Source organism: Colletes gigas, unplaced genomic scaffold (assembly GCF_013123115.1).
Source record: "Colletes gigas isolate AHSC1104 unplaced genomic scaffold, ASM1312311v1 Colletes_gigas_Sc00012, whole genome shotgun sequence".
Lineage (NCBI taxonomy): Eukaryota > Metazoa > Arthropoda > Insecta > Hymenoptera > Colletidae > Colletes > Colletes gigas.
The window spans coordinates 1,908,190-1,930,581 of NW_025106641.1; the positions used below are offsets into that span (position 1 = coordinate 1,908,190).

The 22,392-nt window shown below is 47.2% G+C and overlaps 2 protein-coding genes across 4 annotated transcripts in view; both read left to right on the forward strand.

The window, feature by feature from the left end:
* Window positions 1-22,392, forward strand: part of LOC122399088 (JNK1/MAPK8-associated membrane protein) — a 760,891-nt gene that overhangs the window by 50,189 nt on the left and 688,310 nt on the right. The gene's annotated exons all lie outside the window — the stretch shown is intronic.
* LOC122399073 (neprilysin-1-like) overlaps window positions 1-22,392 on the forward strand; it is a 67,756-nt gene that overhangs the window by 8,860 nt on the left and 36,504 nt on the right. For both annotated transcript variants that reach the window (XM_043399457.1, XM_043399458.1), the window contains exons 3-4: window positions 135-354; window positions 13,183-13,290. In XM_043399457.1, the coding sequence (XP_043255392.1) occupies window positions 135-354; window positions 13,183-13,290 (328 nt within the window). The remainder of the gene's footprint in view (window positions 1-134; window positions 355-13,182; window positions 13,291-22,392) is intronic.

The window sequence follows — 22,392 nt, forward strand, 5'->3', positions numbered from 1 at the left end:
TATCTGCGTAAACATCCGCGGTTCGGCGATAAGAACGCCGTTGCCGTGAAACTGGTTTTCGACGCGATCGGCGAAACGGGTGGCGCGAAAATAAAGGCACGCGATGGGGAGAAAAAAACCGATTTTCATTACAGGACGAAGCCTGCATCAGAGAGCGGGATGGTCCGGAGGGTGTTTGCGACTCGAAAGCCTGCGAGGAAGCCTCGAAGCGGATGGTGGCTTTCATGAAGAAGGGGGTGGATCCTTGCAAGGACTTTTATCAGTTCGCGTGCGGCGGTATTCGCGATCAGCAACCCTATCAGCCGAGCTCGAGCTTCAACATGCTTCAGGCGAGGATCGACGATCACCTACACAGTGAGCGAACGTTTTTTTTCTATTAAGATATATCGTTTCGACGGGAAAATATTTGCTCGGATTTCCTCGTCCAAAACGTCCACGGGGCTGTTTTAGATTTTCCACCGACGAAAGAATATTGCTTCGCGCTGTTAACAGAGTCGACGCTCTGATATTAATTAAAAAGAAGGGTAACGTTAGTGTATTTTTAACGAAGAAAATTTAACGACGCACGCGTACGGGATACTCGCCAAAAGAGAATTTATATCGCTGGTACAGAACGACGCTTAGACCCATCAAGCATCTGACATTAACTGGCGACAAACATCCCTTTATAGATGTTGTTTGTCGTCGCCGTGGCACTGTATCCATTTTGATACTCGCATGGTAATTAATGGCGGACGGGAGCTTCACTGTCATCCATTATAATGACAATAAATCTCGCGTTCAAAGCTCGTATTTACGACCGTGTATTCGCATTAACCTGCCGTGCAGGTGGGTACTTCCACTCTGACTAACGATGAAATAACCGAGACATTAAAGTTTTCGATATAGTAAATAGCTGTCGAATCGCTGAAATTCTCAAAGTCTGGCTCCATCATAATACAGCGTGACTTTAGTCTATTTAGAGGAACGTAAGTCATTTCTCAACCTGGAGTAATAATAATAATATTTTTGTACTAGGATTTAACAGACGTTTTGTTCGACGTGCGTCCCATCGACGTTCCTTTGAATTTGATCGTCACGACGAAGTTAGTCCGCAGCTTCCTTTCGTTTCCTTCGGTGACCTTAATCAATTCGCGGCGTGTCCTCCGCAGCCAGTATCAGGCAAAGGAGATCAAAAGGTCGCTTTTGTAAATTTCGTTCGTGCACTCTCAGCCTTTGAGTAATCCGTCCTTTTTGACGGCGAAGATCGCCCGGAGAAAATTTCAGCCCGTCCTTTCATGCCGTTTCCTCCGGGCCCTTTCCCGCAATCTGTTGCTCCGACCGCTGAGGTTTTTTTTTGATGGTCCCATTAACGAGCCGTGGATAAGTGAATAGCCAAGCCGGAGTTAATCAGGCTTTTATAGGTTTCCAACGAGGAACGCCGCGGCAGCGGCCAGATAATATTAAGCCCGATCGAAGTAGCCTGGAAATATTGTCAATTAAGGGGAGTTAAACGACTGTGCGTGTCGTTCTCGACTTTATACTGGCAATCTTACGATATTACGTCGCGTCGATAGATCTTATACGGGGTCAGTTCGAAATCGTGTCGCGCACCTCACTTTTTCAATCTTCTGAAAATCACGATCCGAGAAATTAAAGACGACACGTGGCTGTCCTTTTGTTTGGAAGGGCCATCGATCATCGAATTAGTTTAGGGACGTTCTGGGCGGAGTTATCGAAATTGCCAAGTGTGTTTAGCTGCAACGATGCCCGAGTAAACAGAAGACGAGCCAGGGGGTAAGTAGGTCATACGCGATTAAAAGTGCTGGACGCGCATACGTCACGGCGCGCTGACGCAGGGGTTGAAGAACAACTCGTCGCGGCGTCCACCCTACCGAAATAACCGACAAAAAGTTGCCCCGTTTCGACCGTTTCTGCACATCGTGATTTTTAGAAGCTACGGGACACTTTGCGTTGTTCTCTAGAAAAGGTTCACGTATCATCGAACGTGGTTAAATAATTTCGAGCAACAGCTGCGTCGCCTTTCTTCCTCCCGAGAAGTTCTCGCGTATCGTTTCGCTGGGAAAAGTTCGCTGACAACACCGAGAAACAACTGTGTGTTCGCAAACTCTTTAAAATTTTTGTACCTCCTCGCGATAAAATTGACAAACTCGGTTCTCTCTCCTTCGAGAAATTTTCTTCGTTTGGAATTGATTGCTTTTAAAATTGGAATTAAAAAACACCGACAATCGCGCGTTTCGATCGAGGAAGAAGCTTGGCGAGGGTTCGACGATTATTCAGTAGCCTCCCTTTTGCGCGAGGAAGGGTTTCGCGCCACAGTTTGTTTTCCAACGTCTCCTCTTTACGACGGAGGTCGAATGAAAAGAAAAAAAAAGGGTCGGGGAAGATGAAGATTTACAGGGCCGGAGTCTATGAAAAACATGTCGCATCCGCATGGACGCGTCGCGTAATAATTCATCGCTTTTCCTGCTCACTTTTTCGCGCGGACGCTCGTCATTCGACTTCCTAAATCGTTCGGACGCGGCTTCGGTTCCGAAAACGGAGATTAACGCGCGGGATCAGCGCGACGTGTATCGCGCAATGTGTCTTTCGATACGGAAATAAAAAAGACACCTGACATTTTAATTCGTTGAGGTATTGGGCAGCGTAGAAACAAATATAGAAACTAGAAAAAACAAATAAAAGAAACGCGTGGGAAATATTTTGTCACGAAAGTCCATAAATATTTTCATAGTTCCGGTTCTTTTCTCTTTTTAAACGAAGAACGTAGTTTCGAAGAATTTTTCTTTCGCCGAAAAGATAAACTCGTGGCTCGTAAAAATACGCGGATCGATCGTTTTCATTTTTCCTAAAAAAAAATTCCTGCAGTTTTATGCTCGGTTCGAGGAGCGTGAGTCGAAGGAAAACTATCGCAAGAGTCGCTGGCAAACAAGGGACGGGTTGGCAAAGGGTTAAAAAACCAGCTATCTTTGTTTCTGGCAGAGACATTTGGCGCCAAGATTTTTTTTTTTACGTCTTCTCGCTCGGAGAGATCTCATTGGTCACCGTTCACGGTGCAAACACACCCTTTTTCGTACAATCCGTCTTGCGGGGTTTACGTCGGATCAGCCTCGATGCCAGCTCGGGATTTGCTTCGCCAATTTCCTTCGAACTGTCTACCCTGAACCATCTGTTTCGAAGATTTTCGTCCTTCGAGAATGTTTTTCACCGAACCTCTTTATCATTTGGTTCAGCGTGCGACAGATTGTAAATCAACGGTATTGCATATACTATAAACATTAATTTCCTACAAGTAAATATTAATTCCGTCTCTGCGAGATACGAAAAAATAATGTGTGCAAGGAGGCGAGGCGCAGCTAAAGTGCCGTCTAATATATGCGTTACCTATGAATATACATAAGTTGAAATAAAAACTGTCTTAATAAGTCGTATCTTTTATTCATGGAGACGCTGGTAGTCGAGCATTTTTTGAATTATTACTTCGCGATTTGTATTTGAAATATTTTGCAGATGGAAGCGAAGAATCTAAGTAAGATTAATTATAGTCTGTCGATTCTTCGAGCAGCAGCTTTCGCGAAGAAAAATTGCACGTTAATGTATCTAGGCTCAATGCACGGAGCAAAGTCTTTTATTTTTTCCACTCCTGAAAGAGAAAATTTCACATAGAAAATACTTACGTACAAAGTCGTAAATGGGAGCACAAAAGACTCGGTGTTTTTATAAGCAACAGAGATATTTAGCGTTTCTATTTAAACTGTCCACTCGGCAGTACGGTGAGTTTTTTTAATATTGTTCCGACGAAACGTTAGCAGACCGGGATGCGTATCATTCCAGCGTAACGCGACGGTAATGTACGCAGACATAATGGCCGTGGCGTAATGCGTCGCGCGAAAAGGATGATATTAAAAACTGGCCGGACGTAAAATTTTTTAAATCCGGCCGGGTTAATCTTCCGTACCCTTTTCGCGGCTTCCTCCGACGGCTAATTAGCAGAATGTCACCTAACGACCTTGCAATTAAGACGTCACGCCCTGGAAATTACCTTATGGTACACTTATCCGATTGAAGAAGAGAGAAAGTGACTTTTAATGCGATCTTGATGGCCGTAAAGTGACTCGACGCTCGTGAAACGGTCGAGACCTTGCACGGAGATTATTGTCCGGCTGCCTTGAACAAGTTTCTAATTATTCGAAACACTTTGCTCCGCCGAGGAGAGCAAAGGAGAGATACAGGACTAGTTTTATATAACACCGGTGCGCCTAATACGTCGGGTTTAAAATTCAGCGCCGCGTTGCAGCGTCGTTTCTCAGGTTTTTAAACATCGCGATATCGCGCGACGACGAATGGACAAAAAAGACGATAGCGTAGCCAGCAGGTTTGCAACCCAGTTTCTTCGCGCGAACGCGTCCAAGCTCGCGTTTAAACGAAGCGCACCGATTTGAAAGCTTCGACCCTTTATTTCCCCAGCAGTTCTTAAACGCTTCTCTGTCTCACGGTGACTTTAATCTCTCCGTCCGCCGACGAACACGAACGATACAGTTTCGCCGGATGTTCTCTAAATATTCCACGCAGCCAATCGGTTTGCAAATTACTCGCCTCGGGCCGGAGCTAGGATCGAAGCCAATAGCCGATCCCAGTTCCGAGGAGGATACCGGTGACCAGTTACGTCCCATCAATAACGTTCGCGCTTCGACAAACATAGAACAATGGCACGGTGTCGAGCAGTTCCTTGACTCGATCCACACACGCGTCAGGACAATTAGCAAACTGACGCGGAGCCTGGATTCTCCCCTTGTGCACGGTGCCCTCTCGCTCGAGTATCGATGGATCGGATAATCTCTGTTGACGATGCAGATTGGTGAACAGCAAACGAGGTCGTGTTTCGTGTTCATGTTCCATTTCACCCTCAACATCTTTCCGCGTAATCACCCTTTGATCCGTGCAACCGACTTTTTATACCCTGCGATGGAAAATGCGTTACTCGGTCGCGCGATGTTTGCAAAACCACGGGACACCCTGTACGAAAAGCGAGGAGATCCGAGGATTATCAGGTGGCAAGGAGGTTCGCAGAAATCTAAAGAGAAATATCCCGCGGAGGTGGTGCAAACGGGCGTTCGTTTCGGTGGCCCAGCTTCGGGCAATGAAGAGAACTCCTCTAATTAGCCTCTCGTTCGATGGTCCTTGAAACTCACCTCGTCCCGAAGCCGGAGTCTTAATGGTTCGCAACAATAAATTTCTCGAATTACCGGGTAAAATTGTTCTCCCTCGAGTTACCCGTTTCCGTCGCGTCCCTTTCGACCACGCGACGTTGCGAAAATTTCCACCGCTCCGCCGTGTCCATTTTATTTCCCTTTTAACACGAACGAACGTTCGCTGCAAGAGTCACTCGAACCCTTATCCGGTTCGTGTCGTAGTGGAGCAACAATTATAACGTCCAATTTTATTTCAGACCTCTGATAATGGGGCGGCCATTACGAATATACGTACAATAGTATCGAGTTTAACGGGTGTATTTGTAGAGCGTCGGTCACGTATTCAACGGCAGAAGTAACTACAGTTTTAATTGAGTACGAGCTATAACTTGGGCCGTAATTTGCCCCTACAAGAACATTCGCTGCGTTAACGCTCGTCTGGCAAAATGTTCTCCGATAGATAACATCACAATAGGAACGTTCTACATTCAAAGAGCGAGAACTTGAAGTTTCTCGGCAGTGCCTTTTTTTTTCGCATCCAAGTTTCGATAACACGGATTCACGGAGTTCCCCCGGAAGTTCCGGCAACCGCGAGTCGCCATCGTGATCGTAAACGAAACTTTTCGCGAATACCGGCGTCGCCGCGAATTTTACTTAAAACTCGCGCTCCATGGGTAACGATCGACGACAGAATGGTGTGTAACGGGAGTTTACTATGCCATACTCCGTCGCGGTAATCCTAATTCGTCGTTACTTAAATAGAATTTCTGGTAAGGTTTAGTTCGAGGAAGTTGGCTAGTTATCTTGGGCACCACGGCGCCTCGAAGTGGACAAAAGCTTTTAGTGACATTTTTAAACCGTAAATCTTTTCTGATTGCATAGAACATAATGTATTCGACACTGTTTGATACATTTTTAAACCTATTTACGAACCAGACTGGATTTATCTGTCTAAACAATCTGTTGGAAAAGTTTCAGGGATGGGGGATGATTCTGCATAGAAAAATGAGTCAAAAAAGAAGAATAACATTTGTTTGTTCGAAGCCTCGTTTTCGAGATAATTTAATTTGAATATTTCTCGAATTCAAGTAGTACATATCGAAAATTGGCCCGACGCGTCGGATCATACGGTCTGACTTACTACTTAAAATTTTCCAAGTCGATTTTCTCGTAAACGAGGCCTCGAAAGAAAAACTGTTACTCCACACTTTTGTCTTACTTTTCCACATAGAATCATCCCCTATCCGGGTTATACTCGTTTCTATCAAAAGGGTCAAAGGTCATCTTGTAAAATTCCAATTTGAAATTATTTCTTAGGCTCAATCATATTTCCTCGATAGCACGATGAATAACATAATTTCTATATGGGTCTTGAAATTCCCATTTCGAAATTAATTATCTTGAAAGTTGAAATTGAAATGGCGATTGCGTTCCGTTCGAAACAATAATTCTGCTTTAACTAGCCAACTTTTTTAATGTCCTCTGGCGTGGGTGAATCATCTTGGATCGTGGTATAACGTTTGCTCGGCAAGGGACTGGCGCGTCGCAAATATTAATGCGGTAACCGCAATAAAAACGTAGGTAACAACCGACGGGGGCCGTTTAAATTCCGGCTATATTCAGGGAGCTCGAAAGCGTCCGAGGCACGGCAAGCTCGTGCTACCGGCGTGTCCCAATTTTAACGTCGCAAGGAGTCGCGATGGGACGAGGCTGTGCGCCTCGCGTGTGCACGAACACGTTCGCGAGATTCGTCGCGCGGAAAATGAGAGGAATGCGCGCACGTCGTCGTCCGGATCTGTCCTCGACGAGCCGACTTAACTCGAACGTTACCGTGAAACCTCCACTCAAAACGTCCCCGGTCTCGCGCAAATGTTCCACCTTTGCCCATCCTTAACGGATTAGCTACCCGGAACTTTGTTTGTCCCGGTTACGCTCTTATTTAATTACTCTTTTACTTTCCTGCGGTTTACGCATTGTATCAAAAAGAATATTATTCTCGACGTTTCGGACAAAATTATTTTGTAGAATTTTTGAAAAGTTTTGTTCGTAATATATTTAAATCGCATCGATAACGCGTGCATTCATTATTTAACGAAAAATGCTCGGTAAACTTCGATTAGAGATAATGAACAGGACAGTCCAATAAACGCTATAAATTCCCAACGCATTATCAAGGAAATTTAACGGAGCAACAAAATCGTTTACGATTCTCTATTTAAAATAATTCGCATCGATTGTGTTTTACCTTTATTATCTGCTTTGTATCGGGTGGTCGAGGGTGGTACGATTGGTATGAAAGCTCGTGCAAAAATAAATCGAAAACGTAGAATAAAACATTAAATACGAGGTTTCTTCGTTGCTCGTTATTTCTACTTACGTTATCCTCGAACAATACCGTTCGGTACGCTGTTATCTGTTTTCTCTCGATCGTACCATCATGTAATTAGTCGTACCCAATTAAATTAGATTACACCGCACCATCGTGAATATCTACGAATACGAGTAGAAAGAGTCGAGTAATGGTCAGACGCTTCAGCGAAATCGTACTCGAAGCTTCGTTTGGGAACGTTTAAATCCAAGTATCACGAAAACAACACGTTCTCGTGAGATATTTAGTTTTCGAGCATCCTGCGAATAGAATATTCGGCGCTCGAATTCTGGCCGGAAATCGTGAAAGCCGAAACGATGGAATCGTGTCCTCGTTTTCCTTCTTATCGCAGCTTCCTTTTCCCCCCGGAGATATTTCCGCGAGAGATACGAAAGTAATTAAGGACAGAAATACCGTGTCTAGACGAGGCTGAAATAGATCAGCCGAGCTGCAGCGATAAAGCTAATTTCGGTGGGGCCCGAGAGATTATCGAATTTGCGGTTAGTCGGTGCGATGGTCGGACGCGTGTCCGTGTACACCGAGCTGGATTTCGCCGGTACACGCAAACACACGGACACGGTCGCACGAAAGCAGCGAATAAACGAACCAACTTTCCCGCTTAATCAGAAGGAATAGTTTCGTAGGAAAGAAAAACAAACACGACAGGTTCGTTAAACTTTTCCCGGGGCGCCGTGAACAATACTAAATTGACCTGGCCGTATTTTATAGACGAAAGGCGATAACCGAGGATGTACGGGGTGAAACTCTTTCCCAGAAAAAGGGAAGAACAACGAACGGGTTCGAGAGTTCCGATCACCGATCGTTATCCTTTTTTTTTTTCGTTTCGTATCGCGTACCCGTATTCGTCGGAAATCCTTGCGCGATCCTAGATCGACGATATCGTCGGGAACCTCGACGTAACTTTGTGCTCGCCGTTGCGAACTTGACCCATTAAACTGGCTGGATTAATCAAGTTTGCAACCCCTTTCTTTCTTCTTACGTAAATACCGCTGTTGTCTAAGGCTTCGTCGGGGTTCCGGCAATGAAGACAAACGCATACGCAACGATCAATCGTTTCTAGGTCCGGACGAACGTTTCACGTTCGTTTTCAACCTAATACTTGACTCGTACCCTACAGTTTGCGTACGGAATTCCCAAAGAAAGACATTCCATAAGATTTGGAGAGTCGCGCGAGAAGAAACCGAATCGGTCCGAACGAGCCAAGTTTCTACAAGTATTTCAGGAACTTCGGGTTTAATTAATTCGCCAAAGTGTCGCGAGGAGTTGTTCGTCCCGAGGCTACTATCGTCGCGAGAACTTCTCCACGAATCTTTTTCGATTCGTCGCGAAACGACCGGCAACTTCTTGACAAACTTATCCCCGTCGGTTTTGTTCTGTAATTTTTCTCTCGCGCGAAAATTGGATTCACGGGATCCGCGTTTAGAGCCTCTTAAGCGTAACACCTTAACGATCATTCGATTGCTGAAAGTTTCTGGCGGAAACCTGGCGGACAGTAACAAAAAATAAAACGATTACCGATAGTTAAGCGATGAAACATGGTTGAATAATTTGTCGAAAGAACAAGCTTGTACGATTCGTGCCAGGTTCTCGCGAGGGTGGAACATTTTTTTAACGAAACCGCGTCCTGCTTATTTGTCCCCCCTTTGTTTACTTGTAGGTGGGTGGGTGTGCGTGCACGCGTATTTCAAATGACCGCGTCCCTTTCGAAGAGCCGTGTAGCGAGGTCGAAAGGGAGGATGAAAGCAGAAAAGGGGGAAGTTGTTAGGGGGAGAAAATGAATGGAAAAAGTGAAAACGAAGGAGGTGGTTTGGAAGGGCAGAAGAAGCAGAGGAAATGAAAACAGAGCCAGCGGAGCTCGAGCGTCGACAAAAGGCCTGTGTGCGCGGACCTGGCGCCCGAAATTTCGGCTTTCCATTTAAGCGGAACCGCGGAACGAGAAAGTGACGACAAAAGGGAGGGAAGAACACGCGGTTAGGCGAAAGAACCGACCGCCAGGGACTTCCGGCGGTGCTTTGGTCCGCGGACTACGCGACGAGTGGCCGCGAAACTCGTCTCGAAAGACCGCCTAACGAGTTTGCAGATTGCGATTTCGACCCATTTCGCGCATCCGGCCACATTATTCGCGACCCAGCTTCTCTCTGTCTTTCTATCGTCTCGCCTGCTTCCGGTCACGCCGGACGGTTTCGAAACAAGAACGTCACGGAAAGAATTGGAACGAGTCGATCGGTGCTCGAAACGGAAACAACCATCGTTGCACAGGGTGCATTCAAATGCCAGGACGTGGAACGATCCAGAACGCTCGTTTTTCAATTTCGTACCATCGAGTATTAAGTTTGTGGGCAAAGATGACTACGTCAAGATGAATAGTTTTTAATTCCAAAAAATGGGGCTCGTTAGAATAGCCGGTATCTTCTCGTCGAACGGTTGCTCGGGTTTCCTGAATTTTCGCTGCTTTCGGTGCAGATTTCTAGTCGGGGAAATCCAGTCAACAGTCGGCATTGTGCCATTTCGCGTCCGCTGTAAATTAGACACGCTGGAGCACGATACAAAAGGATCCAGCACCGTGAACGATTTCCGTCTTCGTTCACCGCGCGTTCCGCGTTGTTTCGGAGTTGTTTTCCTCGACGCGATTATTCGCGATTCTTGTTCGACGCCATGACGTAGATACGGTTGGTCGAAATCCGGCTGGAATTTTCGGAACGCTCGGGGGTTACTTTTATCGCGAGGGCACGCTCGATTTGGCTTATTCTCGAAACGATGCTCGAAATAGCGCGTAACTGTTGTTCGATCGCTATCGTTCGACGCGAAAGGCTCCACGGAATAATCCCATTGCCGTGGAAAATCGGAGGCATCGATGCGGGCTCGAATAATCGGCGAATCGGATTGATTGATTAAACACGGGCCACGGACGTTCCGCATTGAACGGTCGCGTGTTCGTTTGTCACGCGTGCCGATCGATCAAGAGGGACGCCTCTCCATAGATCCTCGATCCCTTTCGCTTCGAAGGACAACGTTCGTTTCCTCTGTTCGTACCTTGTTACGTCAGATTTATTTCTTTTAATGTAAAAGCAGAAACAAACGTAAAATGTAAAACAACATTTTTCACGCGAAGCTTGACTTTTGAGGAAATTGGCTTTAAATATTCGCTCGATATACGCGCGCACTTGACTTAACGAATCTCGCTGTAAATTACTGTTTCCGCTCAGGTTTATGTTCACCGTACCGGGTAATCAAGACTAGACGATAAAACAGGACGTTCACGCGGGATAAATTTTATTATTTCAGAAATTGTTGCTCATTTCGTCGAATACGCAATTCTGTTCTTTCAACTAAATTTCTGTTGAATGCTTTCTACCGTGTTTCGTTGTTCTAGATAAAATCTTCAACGATTGCCCGTGTCTGCATCAGATAATACTCGCGTACGATCGTTGCTACTAAGAAAATATTTCTATTATAATAGGAAAATATCCATAATTGTTCGTGTCGATCGGTGTTTCCCACGTTCGCGCCGACAGAGTATCAATCGCGAATGGTCGAGCAGAGAAAGGGAGAATCGAAGAAAGGAATCGAGATCTCGACGCGTCGAAGGGTGGAGGCGTAACGCGCGAAGGTTCGAGTTTTTCCAACCTTCGAGGTCGTTTGACGAACGATCGCTTAAAGCCCGTATATGGAGCATTGTGTCGAGTCATAGGACAACGTGCATGACACACTTCCGTGTGCACGTATATCGATTAACATGAAATATTTATAGTACGGCGAAGCCGGCTGGCCGATCTGGCCTTCCGCGAGGCCTTTGCTGACCTCCTGTGGGACGTCCTCGACTTCCACGTCTCCCATTCGTTTCCACATTGTGTGTTTTTATTACTTTACGCTTTGCATTGCGCATATTCCACGCGCGATCGTTACCGTTCGCGACGCGTTTCTGGAAGTTTCACCGCGATCGATTCCCTGCGAATCTTTTCACGGATTTCTCTCCGCGTTCGGTTCCTCGGCCGGAAGGTCGAGAATCGGCGGAAGTTTCGATTAATAATCTACGCGAGGCTCGTGGCACCTTGGATACAAAATCGATATTACGTCTGCGTCTTCGTGGCTTTACGGCGTCGTTCTGCTCTCCGAGTACACGACCATAAAAGGAATTAGGATTTAATGTAATCAACCGTGACGTCAGAGAGATCGCCCCGGCACGTTGTATAATTTAGCGAAGGAAATGCACGGTCAGATCTTCGACGTTTTAGCAGCCAGTTAAAGTCGAGCAAAAACTGGAGAAAATAGTCCATGGTTTTTAATAAATAATAGTAGAACCGTATTAAGAACCACTGATCCGACGTGTCTCACCAACACTCGTCGTTTCTACTTCGTATCATACAATGGTTCAGAGTCAACGGAAGTAGAAACGACTAGCATTGGGCAGACACGATCGCACGCGTGCTCGACGAGTTTTCGAAATCGATTTTCTCGAAAATAAAGCGTCGCGCGACAACATTGCGTTTCACACCTTCACGAAGAATAACAATATTGCTGTTTGTATTTCCAGTTACGAGGAAAAATGAGAAACGGAGAGCAAAAAGCGACGTTGGAGGGAAAAATAAAATGAAAGGGTATAGTTTACAATAGAAAATGTACGATCATCGTAATCATAGAGTAAAATAGGGTCGCGTTCGCGAACAATGTCCTTCCGCCGTTGGTTATTTCGATGCAAGCGGATAAGATTAAAGAATATACGGGGAAAGTCGACTAGGATGGAGTACCCGGGTAAGAACAACAGCTGCTGAACGTGGAGACGGGTTAGCGTGAAAAATTAAAGCAAGATAAATTGCGATATAGACGCGCATCATAGTTGAAATTCAGTTACTCGGGCGCTGCAGCAACTGCAATTTATTTGCCCGCGGAAAGAAATACCGCAGCCACCTTTCGTCCTGTTATACGATCTCCTTTACGGCCTGTTCTCTCCTTTCGAGGCGTAAATTTTCATTCCTGCGGCGGTCTGCGCAACCCGCCGCGTCAATAAAATAAGAAATGGACTTTTAAATCGCTTCGATAGCCGGTGCTGGTATTTTAATAGCCGCCCGCGTGTCCGTCCACGGGAACGCCGGAGGAATTTTTATTCGATCTATTTCGGCGAACAGTTATCCCTTCGCTTTTAACGCCGTTCAAACTTTTCCCGATTTTATCAAGCATATTCCTTTTTTTTTCCGCGTCCACCCACGACGCTGATTATTTTCGGATGCCGGTGTATTTGCCACGATATCTTCACAGCCCCGCGAGAACCGTGATTTACGAGTGTTTGTAACGCGAATACATCTGGAGACGGAGAACAATTTTTCTTTGAAGCTCGCGAAATGTTTGACGCTCGAGAGAGAGAGACCAAAATGTAGAAGGGTACAAAGAGCGATACGACAGCAAGGGCTGCCTAATGTCTTTATGCAAAGCATTTTAAACACGGCCGTGGGACGACAGAGACACGGGCCATTTGCAAACGATGCGCAGGTTTTCCGCGCTCTGGTAAACTCTGGGACGATATCTCACAAAAATTAACGCGACGATGCATCGACTTTTTATTTAAATTAAAATAATTAGTGTTTGGTTTGCGATACTTTTCAGAGCTGCTGGCGAACAAGACGGGTCACATGGACGGCGTGTTCGAGAAGCTGGGCCAGTTTTACAGCGACTGCTTGGAATTCAAGGAGAAACCCGTCAATTTTACACCCGGTAAGCAGAAGATCCCCGCATAAGCCTGTCGTTTCTAGTCCAGAATGTCCAGAGGCTGAGTGCAGCTTTCCATTTGAGAATGATACGCGATAGCACGGGAGACAAATGCCGTATTGTTGCGGGATATTACGTCGGGTCGTCGTAGCTAACGATGCTGTTTCCTCGGGCGATGGAACGCGTTGTCGTCGGTTTATCCGCGAGATTTGCGCGCGGATCGGAACGAAAATGAAACCTCGCGCGACAGTAACCGACGTCGTTGAATTATCTCCGAAAGAGCCGTTGCATTTACCGCGAGAACTCCATCATGACGCGTTACTCCATCGTCCGGATATCAATCTTTCCTTTGTCTTTTCTCACGATACGGTAAACTTTCTTCCACGTAACTATATTTCACAGAAACTTTGCACCGGAGCGTGGAATAATAAAATTCAGATTTGGATCAAAGTGCATCCCCTATTCGGGGGTTAATAGCCGCTCCAAGAGTTTCTGGAGGAAAGTTTAGTGGCGCAAGATATATCACAGATAAACGGTGCTATACGTAACGCACGAAAATTCAAGGAATACGGGCGCCCCGAACAAGCCTAAACCGAAGTCGTAATTAAGCACTCGTCCCGTGCATCGAAACTTTCCTGCATCTCTCGTCCAGTTTTGTATTCCAAACAAAACTGGTTCAACCCCACGACAGTCCCGTAAACTCTTTGTGTCGGCGGTTTAAACTACATCGAAACCGATTAAACGCGGGTAAATAACATTGAAATCGTCGAATGGTCAGCGTCCGTTGTCAGGGATGCACGTGTCGCACGTGCATTTTATTCTCGCCCAGGGCACGTTGCAAACGTAACCATAATGCAACTGTCGCAGCGTTCATTCATATATTCTGTCCTTTGGTCCTGGTCGATCGATTATTCATACGTACGGAAATCGGGAAAACACGCGTGGCCAATAAAACGAACGGCTTCGACTTGGATTATTTATTTGCGGACGGGATATTTTAACCTATTTACGTCCGCTCGAAATAAATATTTCGTCGACGGGGATGTTTCCGAGCAATTTGTTCGCTGCTCGACGACGAGCTTCTTTTGTCGAAGCTTTGTTCCAGCGAACGGGATGGTCTTCGGTATTTTTCGGGGCTACGTTTTTAGCCCCCGGCGGTCCCGATCGACCCTTTTCGAGGCGCGGAGTAACAAAGCCGCGGAAACGGAAAATATACGCCGCGATACTTGCTCTAATATGAAACGAAACGCGTGGAATCGATGCTGATCGAACTTTCAAGCATTAAACTATATACGAACGTCCAAGTAATTCGAAACGATTCTACAAATTTTCTGCGACAAGAAAGAGTCTTTTTGTTCTTTGGAAGTAAATAACGGTAAACGTGAGACGGGCCGTAATTGTGACACGATGCTTGCAACATAAGTAGAACGACGTATCACCCGACGGCGGAAATCATCGACTTGTGCCACTTCGCTCCGCCAGCTGGAAACGAACATTTTCAGCGGTTTCGTTTTCGGTAACACGTGTGTCCAATCCGGAAACAATGTAAATATCGTCTGGAGTGGAAGAACGGAACGATAGTAGCCAGATTTATCCATTCCGCGCTATCGAAACGAAGCCATTCTTTCAGGTAGATGGCGTCTGCGAGAACAATGGCTTCGGTTCTCGCGTGAATTAAGGAAAAGGTCGTTGTCACGGATCCAGGCGAGCAGCCGGGAAATATCCCGATTCAGAATCGCGACGCAACGATGTCTCGAGGTAGGCATCGTGCATAAATAAAGAGGTCGTCTTGACGGAAGCTATAGTTGGCTTGGCAGTGCGGAACCCACGTCCATCCGTTTCACGACCGGCGAACGCAAACGCGCGTTGACAATGGGGTTTCTCGGGGACACGCGACTCCATCGCGCAAATAATAACGAAGAATTTGTCGAAACGCTTCGCGGGAGAAAAGCATCGCGGTGAAAAGGAAAGGGCATTCTCCGATGGTACTCGCTAATGCTTCCTCCCGTTTCTCTTTCTCGCATTGTTTGCCGGGTGGAAGACGTTTTCACCGCGGCGAAAAAGAGTACGGCTGGATGCCGGGGGGAACGAAACAATCCCTGACGGGAGGTGGGAATCGGCGGTGGCGATGGCTGCACGGCCAGGAGAAAAGAATCACGGCTGCTGGGAACAGCCGGAACGATGAAAGGGCGTCGAGGAAGAGAGGAAATTACGGGGGAACCGTCGCGAGCTCTGGAAACGAGATGTACAGGGAGGATCGTCGTTGAAAATAGACGACACGCTGCACTCGTACAAGATTGTTCGCCGATACCGATCAACGTCACCGACAACTGTCTTTCCGTCACCGAGATCGTCGAGGATCTTCCGCGAACCGAATATCCGCTGCAGGCGGCAGCCATTTTGAACCGGGACAGCTTACGGAGGCAATATCGTATCGTCGAACAATCGTTTGTCGCGGTGGATTTTTATTAAGGGACATGGAAATAGAATTCAACAACGAGCTCGGTTAGTTAGAACCCTCGATATCCATTCTTTCCCTTCCTACGTAGGAAGGAATATTAAACAGGTGCAGGAAATATTTCTCTGTGAAAAATGCCACGATTATCGTCTATAATAATATTCCTTCGAATGTAACCGTTTCGTGCCCGAATGGATAACGTAAATCGAGTTCGAGGCGATGGGTGTTGCGTCTGACAACGCCATTGTCTACCGCGTGCCTGGACAAGCGTGCTAGAAGTTACGAAATCTATCTGACAGTTCGTTACTGTCTTCGTCGATCAGATTGACGACAAGTCGGAGTTACGTAAATATGAAATAATTTAAATGGACACAGATCGTTCGGTACGGCGGATATTTTGAAATTATCTTTCCGAGTATCTATCGGACGCTTTTCCTGGGCCGGGGGAAAGCCGATGAAGTCGATCGAAAGTAACTGTTTACGTAATAAACCTGTTAAACTTACCTCTCCCGTGGTATACACGATTGCACTTTGCAGGTCAGTTCTCGTAAACTCCCACTGTTCCCACCGTTCACGCTCGACCGCCCTTTTTCCCAAATGTCAGCCATTCCTCGCGCACGGGACCCACCCACGCGACGAATTTCTAAAATAGACCTCCGCGAAACACTCCGCGACATTTCACGTGATTTTCGAGCAATTTCTTGTACCGCGCGAGAAATTAATTTCGTCGGGAAGGGGGTTAATCGCGGGCGGAAGGCGGCGGTTCCGGGGGAAATTTATTCCGCGGGCGCGATTCAGCCGGGCGAAACGTTCGTCGAACGGGTTAAACGCGAGGGGGCTTGCAGGCGGGGGGAAAAAGGTCCGAAATATCGAGAAAGAGAACATTCGTCGGAGGGAAGGCGAAGGGAAGGTGGTCGCGGCACCGGACTCTCGCGTCATTGCAATACAACCGCACGCTCTAACCCAGAAAGTCAATGTAGGCGGTCTAAGAATAGAAACGGACCAATGTTGGCTGCCGTGGAGCCGATATCGTACGCCCGACAATGCGATTAATCAATCAGGTATGGACGCCGAATCGACGGCTGCTCGTATTAATCACAGATGAGCCGTAGTTTCGTCCCTGCGAGCCATCGTCGCGGTTTCCAAACATTTTTTATAGCTTCTCCCCCGAAGGATCCATCCGCTCGTAGTCTAAGATTGATGCGGAGTTCGTTATTGTTTATCATTTCTAACTCACACTGTTTCACGTTTTAATTGAAATTGAGATTACGCTACGAGGAGTTCCGAAACGATGCTCGGGGGTAAACGTTTCAATTTGTCTATTCGCGTCGCGTAAAAAACCCATTGTGCGTCACGAAGTTTATCGAGTGGCTGGACTTCCCTGTAAAATGGGCCAAGGGGGATTCTTCTGTTGGCAATATTTACAGCTAGATCATAGTCCGTCGAGTTTAAATCACGCCGGTCGATCCTTGTAGGGGGGAAAAGCGACCGAGGACACTTTGTGGATCGCGTCCACTTCGAAGGGAGAATCCTCTTATCGCTCCATAATGCAACGTCCAACGTATGGCCACGTGCTATCGGTTCCCCGGAACATTCCCCAGCGGCCTATCGTTCAATTCCACGTCAGCTTCTTAAAACGAAATCGATAGTGGTTATATAATCGATGCTCGATATCCTTCGCGGGCGTGTTTGCCTGGAAAACACGGTTCTCGATTCCGTTCCGGAGAGGATCGATCGCAGTCGCGATTTCCAGGGAGAGGGAGAAACAGATAGAGCGAGATCGAGAAATTTATAGCGAGCCTGTCCTTGGCTATACTCTCGAAATCTCGTTACGTATTGATTACGCTCGCCTATGCACGAAAACTTTGCTTCGAAACCCCCCGTGGCGTTGGTTCGGCCTTCTCGTTCGTTCTGCGGACGCTCGGACATTCGTGAACTTTATTTCGCGCGACCAACGAGCAGGAAACGCGCTTCAACGCCGTTATCACGCGGACGCGATAACGCGAACCTTGGAAGTTTGTCGAAGCTTGGAACAAAAAGCACGCTTTGCGAACGAATCGTTGCTTTAAGAGTGTTTGCAATAATTAACAGAGGCAACGTTGATATCGGTTAGTTGTCACTCGACGCTTCCCAGCGAACCGTTTCTGTCCACGATGGCGACGGTGTCCCTCGCTAAACGCCAAATGCAACACGTTAACCGACCCTGCCGCGATGGATTCTGATTTTAATGTCCGACCGCGTGTCAGCGCGGATTTAATCGAACGGCGGGAGTTTCGCGGTGCGAGCCGTTGCGGTTGGCTTTGAAAGAATTTCGCGGCGGCGATCGCTCGGTAAAAAATTCTTTACCATAATTGAAATTCATAAAAAAGTATGCACGCTCGAGACAGAGAGGGAGAAAGCGAGAGAATCTGGGGATAGCAATCGATTAGCTGGTAGCCACTGAAAGACCACAGCCACTGGCTTTTTCGTCGAAAGGGAGACGGGGTTGGTTTTTGCGGGGTTGATTCGTGGATGATGTTCGGCGAACAAGCACTCTCGAACCGTGTGCAGCCGGGGATGTCGGGGGGTTGAGGGTGGACAGTTTGCCCGCGGTCGGTCCGGTGCCATATTATCGCGACGATTTGCATTCGGTGACACCGAAACGATTTTTCTCCTCTTTCATGGCAAAAATCGACCCTACGTCATCGACGCCCCTCCACCCCCAAACGATTTACGATCTCTATGCGATTTATGGCTCGGGATCGCTTGGATCGCGCTACCGATTTGTTTGTTTATTTATTTGCCAACGGTTGGATAGTCTCTCTGTAGTCTGACGCGAAAGAGGACGATCGCGCGTTAAATCAAATCGCTAGTATTTTTTACTCGGATAAAAGACGTTTTTATTCACTCGGTCGAGATCGATAGGACGGTCGCGTACAGAGGATTATGTATTAAAAATCAAAACTATGATTCTCCGAAAGAAATAGGTTACGCGGTTCCGGTGCTTCTCGCGAAACAAAAAGATGCAGAAACACACTGTCGGGATAAACAGTTTTGCCTCCGCGCAGTCGAGTAAAAGCTTTATAAATTGTGTTATAAAGCTTTTGCAATTACTAGAAAGCGTCTGACGAGGATAGAACGAGGCCAGGGATTCCGGGGCGAAGCAGGAGGTCCGAAATATCCCATTTTAAAACCGAATAAACTTGTATCGCGTTACCGATAGTCGCTCGCCGTGATTTATTGAAATTTCCACGGTCCGGTGGAAAAATTCTCGAAAAATTCATTTTTCATCGTACGGAACACATCCCCTGCACGTGTTTTCACGATCGAAAACGTTAAAAACACTCGCGCCGATTGACAATCACTCGTGTCGTGAAAAATTAACAAAAAAATGCTCGTGACGAGCAGAAACAACGAGCGTTCGGCGAACAGTGACAACCAATTAATTGTTAAAAATTGGGCAAATTTCGAGAACCGGTGAAAATTCGGGGTACCTACGATTCGTCCTCGTGGATGAATGAACGGGGTCGGTCTCGTGTAAACGACTCCTAATCGGTGCTGTCGAAACGACACCGATACAACCGCCGATATAACGTTACCGACAATCGCGTGGATAATAATGTCAGCGGCGGATTAGCTCTGGTCATGGGCGGTCGTGTGCGGACGGGCGCGTAATTAATCGCGGGACAATTAGTGGTTATCACGGCGGTCGATGGGCCTGCGTGTACACCGGCGACGCGTTTACAAATCTCTCGGCACGAACCGACTCGCGATCACGACGCAGACCCGTCCCCGATCCACGAAACGACGACAATTATTCCCTGCGTCGTGCAGCCTTGGACGACTACCTTTGTGTCGCTGGAGAAATTGATAAAAATAGTTGGCGAGCTATCGATCACGAGCCACAGACGGAAATACTTTAAACCAGGACTCTGATGCTAGTTTCTCGAATCCGACGTTCTTCCACGCACCCTTTATTTCTTATTTCACTAAAAGGGCGAAGGGGCTAACGTCAGTGGGACTATTCGGTGGCTCGGCAAGGCGTGCATAGTTTCGAGTACAATAAGTTGGGCGTTTCAGAAATTGCAACTTTGTCGTCGTATTTCACAGGAAGTGGAATATTACGGCGCGAATTGTTTTTGGCGAAACTCTGGAAGGCTTTGATATCCCCCATTGATGTAATACACAATATATCGTTCGTAGAATTCCGGGAATAGTCGCTTGTAATCCGATAGAAGACGAGACGCGATCTTTTCCCAACACTTTTCTTCTTTGTTTCTCCACTTTCCTCTCGATCGCAGATTCCGTGCACGTTTCTCTATTTTTCTTCGTATCGTGGACCATCGACTGCTCGTCTTGAGAGCCGTTTCCTTTGAGCGTCGAGGGGACGTCGGGAATCGAGTTTCAAATCACTTTGAATGTTGCGCGGGATTGAAAGTTGTCGGGATATTTTCAGAAGCACGAGCGATTCGACTCGCGGGCTCCCTTAATAAATCTTGAAAGCGCCGGAAGTTCTGAACCGTTGAAATTTATCTTCTAAGTGGCGGCAGAAGGTACAGAGTTATTCGAAGCAACGGAAGCGACGCGATCGCTCAACTTCCCGTTCCCGCAGGAATTTAAAGGCCATAATTTTAATCCCCGGGGAAAATCGTACGTGTTTCGAGGCTTTTGACTTTAGTTTCAAAAGTAACGAATTCTGGGGGAATAACAAGAGAATCGGTTGTAACGTTTCGAAATTGAAACGACCCTCCGTAGTTAAACGGTTGATTAATTCGTGGGAAAGAGATTCGCGTGCTCCGTGGGTTTGTCGAAGCAATCCGGAGGCGGTTAACAGGCGATTAGTTGAAATGGCTGGGAGCACGCGGGCTGGTCGCCCGGCCGCCCGGCCGCCCTCGGCGCGTAATTATGCAGGCGAACGCGCGTTAATGCGCATCCAATGACGTCACGGCTCGCATCGGTAGGTCCTTGAAAGCAGCCTGGAAGCTTTTTCCACGGAGAGATCGTGGTTTTTGCGCAGCGACCGATCGCGTGCGTGCGACACCGATAAAACGACACGCGGCCGGTCAGGCTGAAAAGGCGTACACGCATCTCGCGGGTTAGGAACGAAAACGTCGGCTCGCGTGCGTCCCGCCACCGTGGCCACGATCTGACCCACTTTCCCGAACTCGACCCCCTCCGTCTTCGGTATTCGATCCCTTGGAAGGTCACCGGATTCGTGCTCGCAAAGTTCGATCACTGTATGGGTGAATACCTCCCGCGAACATACTCGTTTCTCAACTATTTTTCCCAGTGGAGCCTCTTCACCGAACCAGCGCCTGCTTTTTCCTTCTCACGGCGAATTTCGTTTTGCTTCTGTATCGTTTAACCCGCTCTCCCTATTAATCGTCGTTTCCTTTTCAGCGACTGTGTTTTGTTTTAATTCAAACGTTCGCGCTTTGATCCCTGGCCCGTCTTTGTCCCTGCGCGTTCTTTTCCGACGAATTCCTTGCTACGCAGTATTAATCCATCCCCTGCTAGCGTCGACTTCACAGTCGCAATTCAACGTACAAGGATTATTTCTTTTAAAAAATGTATATACTTTTCGAACGGCGTCGTTTAGAATGATGTTCTATCGGCGTTTAAGGGTTGGTTGGATCGGGCGCGAAAAGAGGAACGCAAGATATTGATTATTACGCGTGGCACTCGTAGCCGGCGTTTCGTGCAACGGAATATCCACTCCCCAATTACCAGCAAGATTAATTGCGCTGTTGGCGCAGCTGGGAAACCAACTCCGAAGAAGAAAACGAGGAGAACGAGCGCGTCGCGAGAGCTCGAGTCGAAAGATCGCCAAGGGTGTCAAGGTTAGGCAATTTGGCCGCGGGGTGCGTCCCGGGGATGATTTACTTCCCCGGTAGTCGAGAAACTACCCCCGCGCGCCCGGAACGCCGTCGAAACTATGCTTGGATTCGGGAATGGACTTTGTTGGCTCTGTTGCATTCAATCGCGAACTTGGCCAAACGAGCAAAGCCTTCTGCAAACGATACTTAATCGGAATATATCGCGTCAGGAATTATTCGTGGATCGGTGGTCGTTGAAACGTATAATTCCCTCGTAACTTATCGAAATCTCCAATATTGTAGTTTCGGTTTAATATCTACGATAGTTTATCCGTTTCGCGGGGTTGTTTAATTTCCCTTCCTTTGTAGCAGAAGTGCTCCGTTCGCGGTTTGAAAGTTTCAGCGGAAACGCTCTCGATACCGAGCAATTTCATCCCCTCCGCGTGATCGCAAATGGAATCGCGTTTGATCGGTTGCTCGTTACTTGCATCGCGGCGAGTTATTCCTACGGACATTAATTTATCGCGGAAAAATCAATAACTGCATCGATAAGCAGTACTCGACGAGGCGTGCTGTTCCCGATTCCACGGTCGACGCCAGACGCAGGCATTGTTCCACGTCGAAGAAAAAGTAAAGTACCGAAGAACGGTCTATGTATAGACACCGGCGAGGCGCATTAGAGGGTTAGAGCTACCGAGCGGCTTTTTTTTTAACCCCCACCGGTGTTAACGTGGCTCGAAACCGTGTCAAGGACAATCTCGATCGGTCGACACTTCCGTGACTTAGCGCGCGGCCCATTCGAAGCCACGACCCGGTCGTTCCGGTTGCTCGAGCACTCGGAATCGATGGAGGGAC